This window comes from Fringilla coelebs, assembly GCF_963513975.1.
Source record: "Fringilla coelebs genome assembly, chromosome: 2".
NCBI lineage: Eukaryota > Metazoa > Chordata > Aves > Passeriformes > Fringillidae > Fringilla > Fringilla coelebs.
Genome location: NC_140029.1, coordinates 81803418 through 81819589, shown reverse-complemented (window position 1 = coordinate 81819589; position 16172 = coordinate 81803418). Strand labels below are relative to the sequence as shown.

General features: G+C 41.2%; 1 protein-coding gene across 1 annotated transcript in view; it reads right to left on the bottom strand.

Moving 5' to 3' along the window:
- The window catches only part of NOX4 (NADPH oxidase 4), a 100610-nt gene that overhangs the window by 6076 nt on the left and 78362 nt on the right, over window positions 1-16172 (bottom strand). The window contains exons 14-16 of the mRNA XM_084201312.1: window positions 6090-6209; window positions 2552-2660; window positions 1928-1996 (exon numbers count right to left, since the gene is read on the bottom strand). Coding sequence (XP_084057438.1) covers window positions 1928-1996; window positions 2552-2660; window positions 6090-6209 — 298 coding nt within the window. The remainder of the gene's footprint in view (window positions 1-1927; window positions 1997-2551; window positions 2661-6089; window positions 6210-16172) is intronic.

Sequence of the window (16172 nt, the reverse complement as noted above, 5' to 3'; positions counted from 1 at the left end):
TACCTCTGCTCAGTATCTTTTCTATGGCTCTCCTTGGTGTTAGTTACATACACTGCCCCTCATGCAGCTGCTCATTAATGTCTACATTACATTTAAACCAATTTATTTAATCCATAAAACAATAACCATGCTCCTGCTACTCATTCCCACACTGGCTTTTAATGCTAAGCTGGAAGAAGTGCTGCTGATGCAAAAATCATATTTTTGTCTGAAGTCCTCTTTTTAAACTTTGTACAAGTAACCATTAAGATGACTAGGTCTGAAATAGTAACAAGGGAAATCTCACTTTTCTCCCTGAGAGTAGTTTTCCAGCTGTTTTGAGCTGCTGCAACAGCAGAAAGCCGCCAAAACTGCTCCCCAGTTGGAACCCACTCCATTTCAGAATGCTAACTCACCAGCATTTTGATAAGGTGAAATGCCCTCCCATTGCAGGGCACAACCCTGGGTTTGCTGCCCTAACACAGCAGCAAGAGGCAGAGAGCCACACATTATTTAGGCTCCCACATTCCCTCCCTTGCTGAACAACCCGAAACACTGCTCACACCAATGCACACACAGTCCTGGCCAACTCAGCCTCCTCTGGGCTTTCATATAGAAGAGGCACTTGCTGCAGGGTGAGCTCTTACCACACAGGCACAAGGCCTCCTCACAAAGGGAGCAAGAAGTGTAACTGCCCACATTTTGGCAGCAGTCAGCACTTTGGACTAACATCAGTGAACACACCACCTGTATGGCCATGGAGACAACTCCTCCTTGAGCAACTAGGAGCAGCACTATGCTTCATGGCAGTTTTGTTCAACAGCCACAAAAAAAGTGACTCTAAAGAAGGACTTCAATCAAAAAGCTGACTTAAATAAATTCAGCAGCTGCTCAATTAGCATCACTATGCAGTATTTGTGTCTATATAGTATCAGAAAAACTCCCTTTGAATTGACTATTATTTCACTTTCCCTATTGCATTGCATTGCAGTCCAGCTTCAGGTTTTAATTTTAACCTAACAATTACATAGCAGGTTCATCAATTAGGCATTTTCAAGCACTCCATTTCCATCAATGTATGCTGTCCAGGCATTGCATTTGGCATAGTCATAACTACTGTAGCTATCACAACATTGAATCTACAGGACTGTGTTCCTACCAGAGGTGTGAATGGTATGCTATCTCCACCTGATAGCAGGCAGATCAAAATCCTTTGGCATGGTTTTTCACTGCATTTCATGTTTTGCAGTAATTGTTAGGCTTGGCTCTGGGCCCCCCCTGTAGTCAATGGAAAGCTTCCTGACATGGCACAGTAAAGACTTGTACCTAGGCTCATGTGTTAAATAATGTAAAATGAAGATTTCAGACATAAATAGTTACAGGAGATGCCAAGAGTTGGGGAACTAGCCCAGCATTAGCGTTGGCAATACATGTCAGTTTAATTTCAGTCTTACACATCAAGTTTAATTTCCAGTCTTACACATCAAGAAATTTCTACCTTTCACCTATATATGAGACAATGAAATAAAAAGCTTTAAAAAATAGCTAGATTCTTTCAAAATATATATGGGAAAAGAAGATTTGAGCTTGCAAGTTCCTAGAACTATTCTGGTTTGGTTCCTAGCCCAGAAACGATGCAGATTTCCCATCGAACATGGCCAACTGTCTGGTCTGTGGCCTGGCCTGGAAAGACCTTATTCTCCTAGAAAAGTAAGATATGGATTTCTGCCTGCACCTAATTGAGTTAAGGGCACTGCACTAGACTCTCTTAATGCTGGGGGGATGAACTGGCTGTCTTGCTCTACTAATGAATCAGCCACCCAAGTTTATGGCCTCATCTCCTGTTATTACCATCTGCAGTAATCCCCTTCTGCCTTTGACTGACAAGTTTGCATTGCCTATTACTCCAAGGTCTAGTTTAGTTTACAAACAACATTTGGCCACATACCTGTATTCCATCTGTTTGACTGAGGTACAGCTGGATATTTATATAGTCTGGCCGATTCTCCTGCCAAAGCTGGGAGGATGATAAAAACAGCTATTGAAATTCTTATTCTTTTTTCTTAATGGAAGTGTGAAGTCACTTGTGCCTACTATGCTGAGGTACATGGGTTTCAGCATCAATGAAGTAAGCTTTTCAATGAAGAGGATGTGCTTGTATAGCACATCATGCTGTGTAAAAAATATTATTTTAGGAAGCTCCGTGGCTCTTAAAATACACTTGAAATTGTAAATCCCACTCCCTTTTCAATCTGCCTACTAGCCAAATGACTAAAGGCCACTCAAGGCTTCCCAGACTGCATGTGCTTCTTCTTCCATCTCATAAAGCAGTCTGGACACAGGTGAGTGTCCAGGCTACTGGAACATGGCAACACTGCAATGAAACATTGGTGATGGATACTCAAACTGGTTTTGCTCCAAGAACAAAGGAAGCCTGGATCAGGCAGCCCAAGCTACTGCTGGAGCTCACTCGTTTTGAGCAAGGCAGCCATGCTCTACAAAATGCCAGGCGTGTGGTGTGGGCATACCTTGCATTTAAGTTGTCAGGATCCCTCCAAGCAACACCCATTACCTTGTTATGCAACATACAGAGCAGATCTGCAAACCAGCGGAAAGACTCAATGTCCCTGCACACCCAAACGAAGTAGAGTCTTCTGAGCTTGTAGCACTTCCAGCCGTCACTTGAAAATAAAATGTGTGGGCAGTTAAAAATTAGAATTTAAAAAGGAAACATTAATGAGGATGCTTTATATTTATTAATGGAAACATGAATTTCCTTTAGAAGCTAACTGCTAAGCTGCTCCTCAAGCTATGACACATCAGACGCTGAATTGACCAACACAGCCTATTTGGATTATCCTGAGAATATTAAATATCTAGCACAGAGCTAACAGCCATTACAGACACTGCTTCCACACTAGGAAATTGTCAGCTATACAGATGATTTGGACAGCAAATATGGATTCATATATCATCATCAAACTTTTATTTCAAAGCAAAGGAGACATTTTAAGTTCAAGTGTATTATGTCAACGCTTTATTAGGTTTATAAAGAGGCCCGTAAGTGGAAAATATTGACAAATGTAATCATGTCAGGACTTAATTCTGCCTTTCTATGTGAAAAGCTTTGGTTGATTATAATTAATACTGAAGCAAAATCACAAAGACCAAATGAAATCAGAGCTCCATTGTGTTAGGGAACTGTGTGATATATTACAGACCTCAGAAAATGCTGGTGGATAAAGTGCAGCCATGGGGAGATTCTGGCATTGCATTTAGAAAAACAGAACTCTCGTGTCAGATTTCTAATTCAATTAAAACACAAATAAGTACAAAGGAAGGATTTGAATTAACTAGGAAAGAAAATAGAAATAAAAATATCCTGATGAATAAGGAGTTCAAATAAAGCACAAGTATTCAGGAAGCACTTCTTTAGTTAGCCAACAGTGGTTTTTGTTGTTCTAATCACTAAAATTGTCAGTGCACAGTTTCCTCCTTTTCCTCCTAGAATGATTTTCAGATAGAGAAGGGCATAGCCTGTTCACTTAAAATTAAAATGCCAATCCTAGGAGCCAGGCCTGGTCGAAAAGTTTCATGATACATCTCACCATACTCACTGTACTTTATTCCAAACTGTAGGGTTGCTGGCATTTCCAGCCAGGATATAGGGCTAATAGATCTATATAAGTGATGGCTCCAACCAGTGTCTTGCCTCCCCATACGTCTGCCCTGAGGAGCAAGGATGGAGACATCAGCAGCACCTGAGCAGCACGTAGAACTGAGAACTCACCTGTCATGTAAACTCCCCAGAGAGAGTAAAAAAAGTGCTTTCAGACTGGGGAGTACAGTGTCTTTCAAGTCCTGATTTCCAATTTTTTATTTGTTAACTGCTGACTTTCCAAACATGATTTCCTCCATCTCTTTCTGACTGCCTAGACTAAGACAAGCATTTAGGAACGGTCACAGTCTGGTCAGACGTGACAACAGAACTATAAGCAGTAGCAAGGAAAGAAAATGCTTTTCACTATAAAAAGGGATAAAAGAGAAAAATGCAAGGCATTTTGTATTGAAATGCTCCAGTTCAGTAACAAAACACCACTCACGGTGATGAAACATTGCAATTGGACAAAGAGGCTGCACTGCAAGACTTCATCAAACAAGTCCAGCATAGATTTAAAATAGCACCCCAGACACATATGTCTGGGTCTACCTCCAGCAGGATATATTGTGCAGGAGAGGTGCAATCCCCCATTACAAAAACCATTTCTTGTGTGTTTCTGTGTTACACTGCCCGTAACAGCCATTATTTCCAGACTCTTGTGCATAAAAGCCTCTAGCTTTCCATAAAGTACATAATAATTTCTTAAAATAGGGCACAGGGTTCAACAGCTAAGTGGAGGGAAGGACAGGGGCATGAATCAAATTATGTACATACAACAGGAAAACAACGGAGCGGGAAACAAGATTTCAAGGACAGACTTTGGATCTCTCCTAGACCTGAGTGTCCTTGACACAACAGGACTGGCCTGGCTGCTCTGCAGCGCTGGCACCATCAGGCAGTTTGCTTGTTCATACCTGCCAATATCTGCTTCCAAGCCAGGGCAAAGACACACACTGATCAGCCACTAAACCAGTGTCTTGTTGGCGTTCAAATACCGAGGAGGGAAGCAGACTAAGACTGCTACTTTTCCCCGGATTGATTCCCTTGTATATTGTACAATGCACAAGGGGAAGAGCAGCTAAAAAGGCAGGTTATGGAATTAGCTCCTTGGAAGTCAATTTATGGCTTTATGCAGATAAATGGACATTGCAAAATCCTTTGGACACTTCCATTTTCTTGCAGTGTCTGTGAGAATTCCTACAGCCTCAGATAACACACATTAGAGGCAAACATCTAATTACCTGCTGCTGGCCCATCTCTGTGTTCCGTGACGTTTTTGCTAAACGCTATCAGGGATAATCCATCACAAGGAAAACTGTCATTTTATCCACCTGAGCCCCAGGCTTTCAGCAAAAATGTACCCTGGTTTTGAGAAGGTGATCTGTATGCTCTCAAGCAAAGAAAATGAGGGAGCCCAAGATGGTCTTTGGGGGCTGCAGCACCATGAGACACACAAGGCTAATAACCTTCAGCAGTATTTGGCACTGTCAGGTCCAGCCCAGGCTAGGGGCAGAAGAATGTGTACAGCACCTAAATTCCACACTTCAGCTTCGCTTTGGAGTTAGAGCTGACCACTGGCATGCTCATCTGGCAAGAAATGCTTTAGCTGTGCATTGCAAAGCCCTCCCAAAGCCAGATGGCCTCTCAGCCTCTCAGGGAAGGTTTGCTGCTTTGGCTAGCTGTTTATACTGGGTGTTTGACACAGGGGTGCTTAACCTGTGGCTGCAGCCCTTAACCAATAACTCTAGCAAATATAAATAAAATCAATAGTAATCATAAAAGGAAGCCTATTTCATATAGAATAAGACTTAGTGGGAACCATGCTGTCAATGTGACAGAAAAACGAGAGGTGAAAGGTTTAATCTGCATAGAATATCAAAGGCTTTACATTAAAATGAAATTTAAAAATAGAGAGGAAAAACAAGAAGGGAAAAATAGAAAAATGCATACATAAAATTTAAACTTTTCAAATGGAGTTAAACATCTGCATACTACCTGAATTCAGATCGATCCCCTTCTATTAAAACCTCAAGCTTAGACATTTAAAATGTCAAACCAGGAGAGCTGGTCCTGCATTTCCAGCACAAGGATTGCCACAAGTGTCTGACTCCAAAAAACTGTTACAGGACACAGCCTCATCTAAGCTGGGACTGGGGGAACAAGTCCTGCTGAAGGGCTGTGACTAGATTAATCACAGCCTTGACTGATGGCAGGATACAAAGGCTGGTGACAGTGTCCCAGTTCAGGTGCATCTCTGCCACAACTCTTTGGGTCACAGAGCTGGTATGAGAGGATTTATGCATTTCAGGGAGATCTCAGTCCTCTACCTCTTTTCAAGGAATCATTCACTTAAGGCAGTGGAAGTTTCCTAAGACCCTCAAAGCCTTTCTGACATGCACTGTTGCTGTAAACTGGGGCAAAATGACTTCAAAGGCTTAAGGTCACTTACAGCAGTGTGTTGAGCACAGATGCAAATGGTGTAACCCCAATACCTCCAGCCACGCAGAGGCTGACCTCGTAGTTCAGGGATTCCTCAAAGGGACTTCCAAAAGGTCCATCCACATACAGTCTGCATAAAGAGCAAAAAGCACACTTTCAGAGAAAGCTGGTAAGATCAGACAAAGGTAAAGAAAAACAAGCTGAAATTCAAACTCTACAAAGAATTTGGTTTAAATTTTTATTAGTTTTCAGATGCAGAATGTGAAAATCTTTTTCCTGGAAAACTTTATGTGGGCAGGAATGAATGTACAGGTGGTAAGAAAAACTGTTACCTAAAATCTCTTGGCATGTTCCATGATTAGACAAGCTATTTTGTAATTGAACAAGTGGAGGTGAATAAATTATGGTGTTAGAGGGCAAAGAAAGGGCACTAGAAACAATGACTTGGAGGGTCATATTTAGGAAATAAAGTAGTTTGGCTAGGCCTGCCTAGAAGGTTCATCTTATATACATTTTCTGAAGAGGGAGAAAAAATGCTGAGTTTTTCCCCTTTGACTCACTCCTATCATTATTATAACTATTCTGTCCACTTGATCTTAAAGATTATTTACAAGATTGTGTGCCATTTCCAACCCATTTTTAACAGTTCAGATACTATTGGAGAGTACATTGACTATAACTTAAAAGTCAGCTTTAGGTATTTTCAAAAGTTTGACCTCCTACAAGATCTCTCCTGGAGTGCTGACAATCTGAGCAAGGTCACCCATAGACAGCTGAAAATTTATGGGCTGGAAGATTTCCTACACTCTATTCTGCCTATGGAAAACCAACTGCATATCTCACCTCACTAACAGATTCATCTTTAGAAACTGCTACAGAGAGAACTTGAATGGGACACTTACTCAAGGCCTGTTCTGTGCATGAGTGACTCACGGGATCAGCACGGTTTTTTAGGTAACTGCTGAACACAGCCAAGTGTTGTGGGACCAGCACTCTGTGCAGTGCAGCAGCTCAGGGAACAGTATTTGCACACAGGACTGCTGACCAAGAGCAAGCTTTGGCCTGAGTCCACCAAGGAGCTCCAACACACAACAGCTTCATGCACACACACCAGTACTTATTGCACAACCAAGCTGCACATATTCCATGTCTAATGAAAGGGCTCAAGCGCCTCCTTTATAACAACAGCCAGAGAATTAAAGGCAGAGAAGACATCTCCTGTCCCAGACAAAGCCTTCCAAACCTCATCTGATTAATTCCTTTGGAGGGATGGATTTTAGCCATAACTTAAGTTCTCAGTCTGATCTCATTTATTTTAGTTTTGTGGTCTGACCCCTGGCATCATCTTACCAGTCAAGACAACATCTTGTCTGGGTGTCTTTGGCCAATATGATCCTTTTTAGGAAATTTTTTCCAGACCTCTGCTATTGTTGCTTGATATGCCTCGTATGTTAGGCTCCTTCTTCTGTGGTGCCTTAATTGAACACAGATAACTACCAACTTTCTGATGGATCTGAAGGCTGATCCTTGACTATGTCCTGTCTTACAAACTCCTTACTTGGTTTCCTACCTGGAGAGAAAAGGAGAAAATGCTGGCCCAGCCACAGACATCATCAGAAGGCACTGGAAATGTTTTTAGCAACTACATTTTATAACTAAGCTGTCTTCAATCTAAATATGCTTACTCTAATTTCTGCATTTATAGTCTCTATAGTATTCTACATTCTCTTGGAGAGTCTCAAAGCTTTGCAATGTCAGATATGTTAGTCCCAGCATGATGGGAATATTAGAAAAACAAATTCACTCCTTACTTAGGACAGACATATTGTTTTACACAATACAGCCAAGAAAAACTTAACTGGTCACGTGCATACAATGTAAACAGAACTTTAATCATCTGCTCATTAAATGTTTCCTCTTACATAACACTTTATACCACATTTACTTAACCAGGCTTTATTTCCCACTAATGAAATGATACCAGTGCTGGTGCAGAGCGCTGCAGCAGCTGCTTTAAGAGATCTAAAAGTTGCACTGTTTGATGGAGGAGGTAAAGGAGCAGCTCTTATTTGAATAAGCAACAGGGGAAACATTGAGAAGCACGTTGTAACACTGGAAACAATCTGGTCCAGGGGATACTCTGCAAGAAGTCCACAAATGTTATGGATCTCAGATGTATATGTAACAGATATAACAGAGATCTAATTTTGGGATGTTAGAGTATGTAAAAAACAAACAAACAAACAAACAACCTCCCAAATTAACTGGATAACAAAGACCAGCAGCCCTCTCATTCCTGCCTACTTCATATACACGTTACCCTAATCAGCCCCACCTAGCTGGAGAAATCTAGAGAATTGCTCCTAAAGATATGAAGGGCAAAAGCACAGGCCTGAGGGAAATTCCTTACATTTTGGACAAGCAGCATTAACTTTCCTTTGGATACACAAACCTAAAGCCAGCATTTTGAGTGAAAAACACAACATAATGAAAGAAAAACAAAGCATGTTTTTCCAGAAATTACCTCAGCGGATGTGACAATTGTTATTTATTGTAGGAGTGCCTTAATGTAACTGCACTACTTGAGGACTACCTGGATGTATGTATGTATGCCTGATCTCAGAAGGATTAAGAAATTCCTGGAAAGTCCGAGTGCCTCTGAATAATACTGACATGAACAGGAATGGAAAAATGCAAAACTAGATCTGGTCACCAGAAACCAGTCAAGCACAGTGCCTGCCAGAAATTCAAGAAACAACCTGCAATTAAATATGCATTTTGGTCAGAATGCTCCAGTTTGTGGTCCATTAGCCCCATCTGGCCCGCAAAATATTTCTATTTGCCCACTGTGTCTTCCTCTGAGGGAGTGAGGAGCAGTTGTTGGACAGCAGATGCAGTCAGAGAAGCCAAGGGCCTCCTGCTGTGTCTGCATGTGGTCCAGCACATAGCAGCCAGAAGTCACTGCTTCCAAGTGTGAAAAAGAGAAATGGGGGAAAACCTGGAGAAATGTTGCTACTGTGTTAACCCATTCCACCACTCAGAGTGCCTGAAAAGACTGATTCCAAGCATAACATGACCTCCCTAGAAGATTTTATTGGAGGTCATAAACATGCACTATTTAATCCCATTTTACTACGGGGATAATTTATAACTGAGACAAATGTGGCCCTGATGCCTTAATGGCAGTGGTCATTTATCCTTTTCTTATTCAAGCCAGTGGAAGCAAGAAACCTCCTGATGCCATGTCAAATGGCATAGGGTTGAACAGAGCAGTGATTCAGTCACAGACTTCTGCAGAGATTATGCAATTTTTGGTTCCTGTCAACATGTTCCTCCTTTCATTTGGTAGGACAGAAAACTTTTGCATAAATGCAGTTCATTATTGAAAATGAAATATCACAGTGCTCAATAAAAAGACAAGGGGGGGTAAGATGACTTTTTGCTTCTTGAGCTGTGGCCCAGATAGATCACACTGCCATGCTATGCTCTCACATCCTCCCAGCTTTTATTTACCTAACATGAAGGAAGGGAATGGAATTTTACTAGAAGTTTAGAAATTGCCCCTTCAGGCAAACTTATTCAAATAGCAAGTCGTTCTTTTCACATATATTTACTTCCAGTCTTAGGAGTGCTCTTGCTTATTATTGTGGCACAATTTTTTAACTCAGGTAGAGAAAAAAAGCTCTTCAAAACAGAATACATCACAAAAAATAGCAGAGCATATTATTAAAAAGTATCTTACAGATACTTCTATTTAAAGCACACTTCCATTCTACAGTGCAGTTTTGCCAAAATAGCCCAACAAGCACTAAACCAGCTTGTTCCAATGCTGGGCAATGCAACTGCACTAACATGGGACTGCCCTTAAACTGTCTCAGGGACACAGGCAGCTGTACTGCTTTTGAGATCCAAGTCATTATTTTCCATAAGGAACTGCACAGTGATGTGTGGAGATACCTGCTCACATCTCCTGGACTTGGCTCTCAGTGCCATGCTCTACTTCAGGTTGTAGGAGCCCTTAGAAAAGGTAATGTACAATGTTGGATTGTATTTCACAACCCAACAGTAAATGATGTTATCACTTTTTTTTACTCGGCTCTCTGGGAGCTACTGTAAGACATTATCTGGGATATTAGTGCAATAACAGATGGATAGGGGAGTTAAATCAAGAGCTCGTAGGAAATTTTAATTAAAGCGGAATCATCATCTGCAAGCTGAACAAAATGCTTGGATACAAAGTACTGCATCGAGCACAAAAAGCGAAGCCCTAGTCTGACTGAGGTTTCAGGCGAAGCTCTTATCAATGTCAGCTGAAGAATGATTTAAACCAGCAGCAGATTTTATATCCTTGGTATTCAATTCATCCACATGTAGGTGTCTTTGTGTGAGCACACTAAGTTCTGGACACAGTCACAGGACACAGTCAATAAAGCTAATGGAGCTGAATTGCTGATTCCTTAGGAAAACATCACTGGCATTCTCCAAAATCATCATAAAATATCCTAATCAACTCTTCTCCCATGCTTGTTCTTCTCTTTTACTTGTCCTGCTAAAACCACATCTCAGTACTGATGGATTGAGCCTGAGAACTCCAACGAACCGACTGTCTGATGGCTGAAGAAGTTTCCTTAAGTTCTGCTGCTACTCTAACTCTGCTGCACCAGAGAGATGCAATAATCCCTCTCTGATAACCCACACTATCAGCTTCTACCCCCACATGACAAATATTCAAACAAGTGCCTCCATGTTCCTCCCACACTTTCCTTCATGCCTAGGAGGGATCACAGTAAACATCTGCAGAGCTATCTCATTATCTCCCCTCAAATTCCTTTTTAAGACTCCTCTTTCCTCCGATATCTTAAAAAACAGGCTCCTGATGTGCTCACTGTAGCTCCCTCATATTCTGGATCAGTACTGTCTCACTGCTTCCCTGAATTTTGCTCTCTGATTGTATCCATCTGTTGTCTGCTGTTTCTCCAGTTTGAGTTGGTTTGTCTCTCTGCTGTGTGGCTCTATCAGAAAGGCTTCCTGATGCATGACTCTTTCTTCAGGGTACTAGCATAACAGAGATCAGAGAAGGATTGCTGGAAGCCATCCAAATCTGAAACTTGTATCAGAGACCATCTTTTATGGTTTGCAGAAGGCAAAATGGACTACTGCACTGTTCTAGAACATTTTGGAGTCCAAGGCTCAATTCACATTTTTCAGTAAAAGCCTAGTTACAACAAATGATGTGATTTTTCTAAGAAGCTGCATTTACTACTATCAAAGATTTTAAAATATTTTCTGCAGCAAAAATCAAGACAGCCACTTCATTTTATGAAGTCAACACACAATACTTCACAACATTACTTAAGCCTTAATTTATATGTGTACACTTTGACACCATTTTACCAGAGAGGTTGTGGTTACTGACAGCATTTCAGTACCAATAGCCTTTTACCACTAGTGAACAAAGCATGCCATCCTTGGCTTTTATGGATTTCCAAAACTACAACAACCTTTCAAGGTTTAAAAGTGTCACAAAATGTGACATCTGGCATGTGTGATCAGAGATTCCCATGTGTTCTCCTGACACTGTGAAGGATGATGTTTCCATTAAAGCAATCAGCAGCCCCTTAGACAAGTAAGCTTGCAAAACCCAGTGGGTCCAATTAAATTTATATACTGTTTTGTGCAAGATTGCAAAGGGTTATGATTCTAATTCAGGTTTCATTAGCCATCCTCTCCTGATTTTTTTAAACTGATTGAGTTTAATATGTGGTTGTTTATTCACATTTTTTTTCCTTCCAACTTCAAAAATATTCTTATAGTATGTACTAGAGCTTGCAGAAGTTTCCTCCTCTTTTCTAGAGAAGCTGAGTCCCTTATCAGCTAGTGATATATCTGACTGTAACAACAAGGATGGCTCAAAAAACTACAGAATCAATTAGCACCAAATTTTCTTCAAATAGAAGCCTGCTAAATCTTTATTATTTTTAGAATCCTGTAAGAACCATCAGTTTTAGCACATCTCAGTTCCATTTAATTCTCTCTGACTGGGCAAAACAAAGTAAAATCACCTTTTTCCAGCTTTTTATACTCTCAAGGGCTCAGAGGTAACTAAAGAAGAATTTCCAGCTCTACAACATCCTTAGCAAGAGGAAGTATGTTGAAGGCATGATGATAAGGCTAAGAAAGTGGAACAGCTGAGCAGACACCCGTATGGATAATATTCCTCCTGTAAATCACAGACCGAGATTTGTGGGTTCCTGTGACCCACAGTGCAGGTTCAAGAAGATTCCAGTGGAGTGGGCTGGAACACTAGAGCAGCAAAGTTGTACAGTTACCTTTTGGGAGGTGGACTTGTAACAGAGGAGTGAGGAGGAGGAGAGAAGAAGAAAAGAACCTCCTAACTATGAACGAGAAGTTAAAAAAACCATGGAGATTGAACTACCACTGGTGGCAACAGAGAACAGACTTGCACCTCTGATGGACACCCTTATAAACACGGTTCTTCCTTGTTCATGACTCCCACAGCAATCTGAAAGCACCCTCTCAGACCAAGGTAGCTTCCCTCAAAACTGAAAAAAATTATCTAAATACTGCCTGAAGTATTTTTGGAGAACCCATATTGCTGACTACTCCTTGCTGACTACTACAGGAGAGAAGCAACAGTTTACACCATTCACTTACTCCATTAAAAAGGTCTGTAAAATCACTATGAGAGCTACAATCAAATATATTATAAACTGAGGCAACTTTGTTCTCTGAAAGTACATGTACTTTCTGTACCAAATTTTTTGGGTCAATATTCTTAATTAATGTTGCATTAATTCTTCTCCATGGCAACCTTTTTAAGGTCATTTTTACAAAATGTTCTCAAAATGTATTCCTTTGATTAAAGAACACAGAATTCATTTTATTATAACAAGAAATCCTGTTGTACACCTTTTCCCTTACCAATTTCAATTTCTATTTTGTAAAGTGCCTTTCCTCTCTATAAACTCGTGTCCTACCAATTTTGCCTGAGTTAATAAAGAAAAATTAAAAGAAGAGCATTTGTAATGACTGAACCACCAATTGCATCCTGCTATTTGCAAATTCATTTGTTACATCATTAAATGATAAAATGCTGCAGACCAGCAAACACAATGAGGGAGAATGTGCTGGCCATATTTCTCCACAACCCATTCACTGACACAGTAGTTATCTGCTTATCTCCCTGCAAACTGTATTTCTGCTTTAGAGCAATCCACTTCCATACTTATCTTTGGTCTGTTTCAATATTTATAGGAAGCTTTCTGTTGCCTACACTGCTGCCTTTGGTGGTCATCTCACAGAGGTGACAGATGGCATGGAAGTAGTGCCAATATTAGTCCTCTCCCTCGCTTGGTAAATGATACTCACTGAGACAGGATATCCCATGTCTCCACCCAGTGGAAATACCTGCAGCATCAGTTTCTGTGGAAGCCTGGAAAGCAAGGTGGCTAATGTTCATGTTGCAAACAGCAAAAGCTGGAGGGACAGCTGATGAGCCAAACAAGGACTGTTGGTAGCAACAGCCAAGCATTGTTTGCATTAACACACTGTGAGAAAGAACAGGATGTGTCTGGAGAAGGGGCCATAGAGATGTAGGGCAGCACTCCTCTGGGACAAACATCCTTGTTCTGGCTCCTGGAGAAGAGCACAACAGAGTACAGCACGAGTGCAGGAGTGAGGTCAAAAAGCAGGAATGGAATGTAGGGGGGGGTCAAGATCACCAAAGACCTCTGACCCCTTTCCATACTGATGCATACTGATGCAACCACATTGCAGATTTCAGATGCTGTTTCAAGTTTTTTGCATCTCTAATTTTTTACATATTAACCAGCACGGGAAGTCTAATGCAGTTCCCTCAAGCCAGGGTTTGGATATTTTCCATTGATGTAAGAAAGGGAGAACTACACGGGAGTTTAGGATAGCCTGACAGTACATACTTGAGTTTCACACCCCTGGCAGCTCCTTTCCAGTTACAAATATACTCATGAAACATATTATACCAAAGGGCAAAATACTTCTTTGGACAGAGCAGGCTGGGGAAAAAGAACACCACTCTAGTTGAACATCCACACTGCCATAGGCTTTCCCAGTCAAGCTCCAGTACACCTTAGGGATGGGAAAAGTAAAGTTGGCATCTGCTGACAAATCACAAGGATGACAAAGCACAGGATTTAAAATCCTAGCTAGCTATCTGCAGAAACAAAAGGGGAGGAGAGAGGCAGCTGACTGAAGTGCTGGCAGACACAGCTGCCAGCAGATCAATCTGAAGACAAGGACAGGCATATCACAGTTCTCTCCAAAGTCAGCCCACTCAGGCCCTCTGGACTGGATTAAGTAGAGACAAAGAACTCAAAATGAAGAGAATATAAAGAAAAACAAAGAAAGGCAAATCTCACAACAAATTCTGCAGTTGGAATGAAGCAGTTACTCCTGCAATAAAATGGAATCCTCAATACCTGTTAATCTAAACACAATTATGCTATCTAAAACTTATTACAACTCCTAGAAAAATTTGCCATCTCTCACTGCAAGCTCCTTCTTGTCTTAGGGCTTACATTGGGTAAACAAAGTGACTTTGTCCAGTCACAAGCACATCTTTTATCTGGAAAACTCTCATTTTAAAACAATGTCTCTCTTGGCTACACTTCCTTTAAGGAAATATGTTCTCCATGAGCTTCACATCCTCTACAGGCCAGTGATTGTGCCTATAGAACTAGGTTTCCTTTGGGGCAGCTTCATGAAACAAGTAATTATTGGCTTGGGGTCTGTAAAATATCTTTGCTGAATTTAGCTGCCAGAAAGCCTAGAAAGAAATTCTCTAAATATGCCTCTGACAGTTGAAGAGAGAGATCTGCAAGACAGTGATAATGCAACTTCAGATGGCTTCCAGATGTTCAGTGATGGTCAGACAAGCTCATTTCCTTAGGCAGAGAGTCTCTTATCTGGAAGAGGATACAGACAACTGGCAAGGCCAAAATGTAAAGGAAGAACACCTGCCCAGCAGTAGACTGGACCATACACAGTTGGAAAAAATGGCAGACTAAGGATGAGATCACCCAGCTTGGAGCAGGAATTTCTGAAGTCAACAGAAGCCTACAGATGAGTCTGCACATAGATTCATTGGCAGAAGCTTATCATCTACCAGAAAATATACTGCATTACATCACAGATGAACTCACTGCAGTCCTGACTATCTTGACCTCCTCTTTGTTTTTCTCTGACTATGCTCCAACTTCTTATTTCCAATTCTGTTTTTCAGAGTGAACGGCCTATTATTGTCTGCAGAGTTCCAGATTCAGTCCTGCCAAGGCCCTGTATAATGACATTATTATTCATAGGTGGCAGTGTCATTGCTATTACCTTTCTAGCCATACAAAGATGCCTCTGTGCAGCTGCCTTGGGTTATTCAAAATAAAGAAATTTTTATCCCTTGAATTTTTAAATTCCTTCAAGCTCTTACCTTTCTATGTGCTCATATTAACAGAGCCTTACTTTTTAGCATTTCTCGATGAGTTACATTTAAGAAGCTTACAGAGAACAGGTGATCCCAAACAAAACAGGTGAGTGATTTGGTGACAGACAGAGAGATATGGGACTAGTGTTTAATTACTGCAAATACATCATTATTTTCCTAACCTTTCCCACCCTCACTTTTCATAAATATCCTGAGGTCTACAACCCACTGGATGTGAGACACTGTTGCAGGTCAAGGTGACTGAACAGAACAGAGGCTGACCATCACAGCAGAATGAGCACCTCTGGCACAGTGTCGGGGTCTAAGCAAAAGGAGCCTCTCCTGCAGGTTCAAAACCAGCTCCTATCGACCAGGACCCCTGAAGCTGCTGTGCATATATACAGAGAAACACCACTGGGTGTGACTGGTCTTGTTATACACAACAACTCACAACACATGACACTTCTTCACAGAAGCAGTGTCTTGCACGTCCCCACTGATCCCCATCACGTTTGTCATCGTTGTGAGATGCAGATCCCAGGACTGAGTCTCAGGTCTAATCTCAAATGACAGTGTTAACCAGCCAGAGAGGAGAAGAAGTTCACACTTTTAATCCCA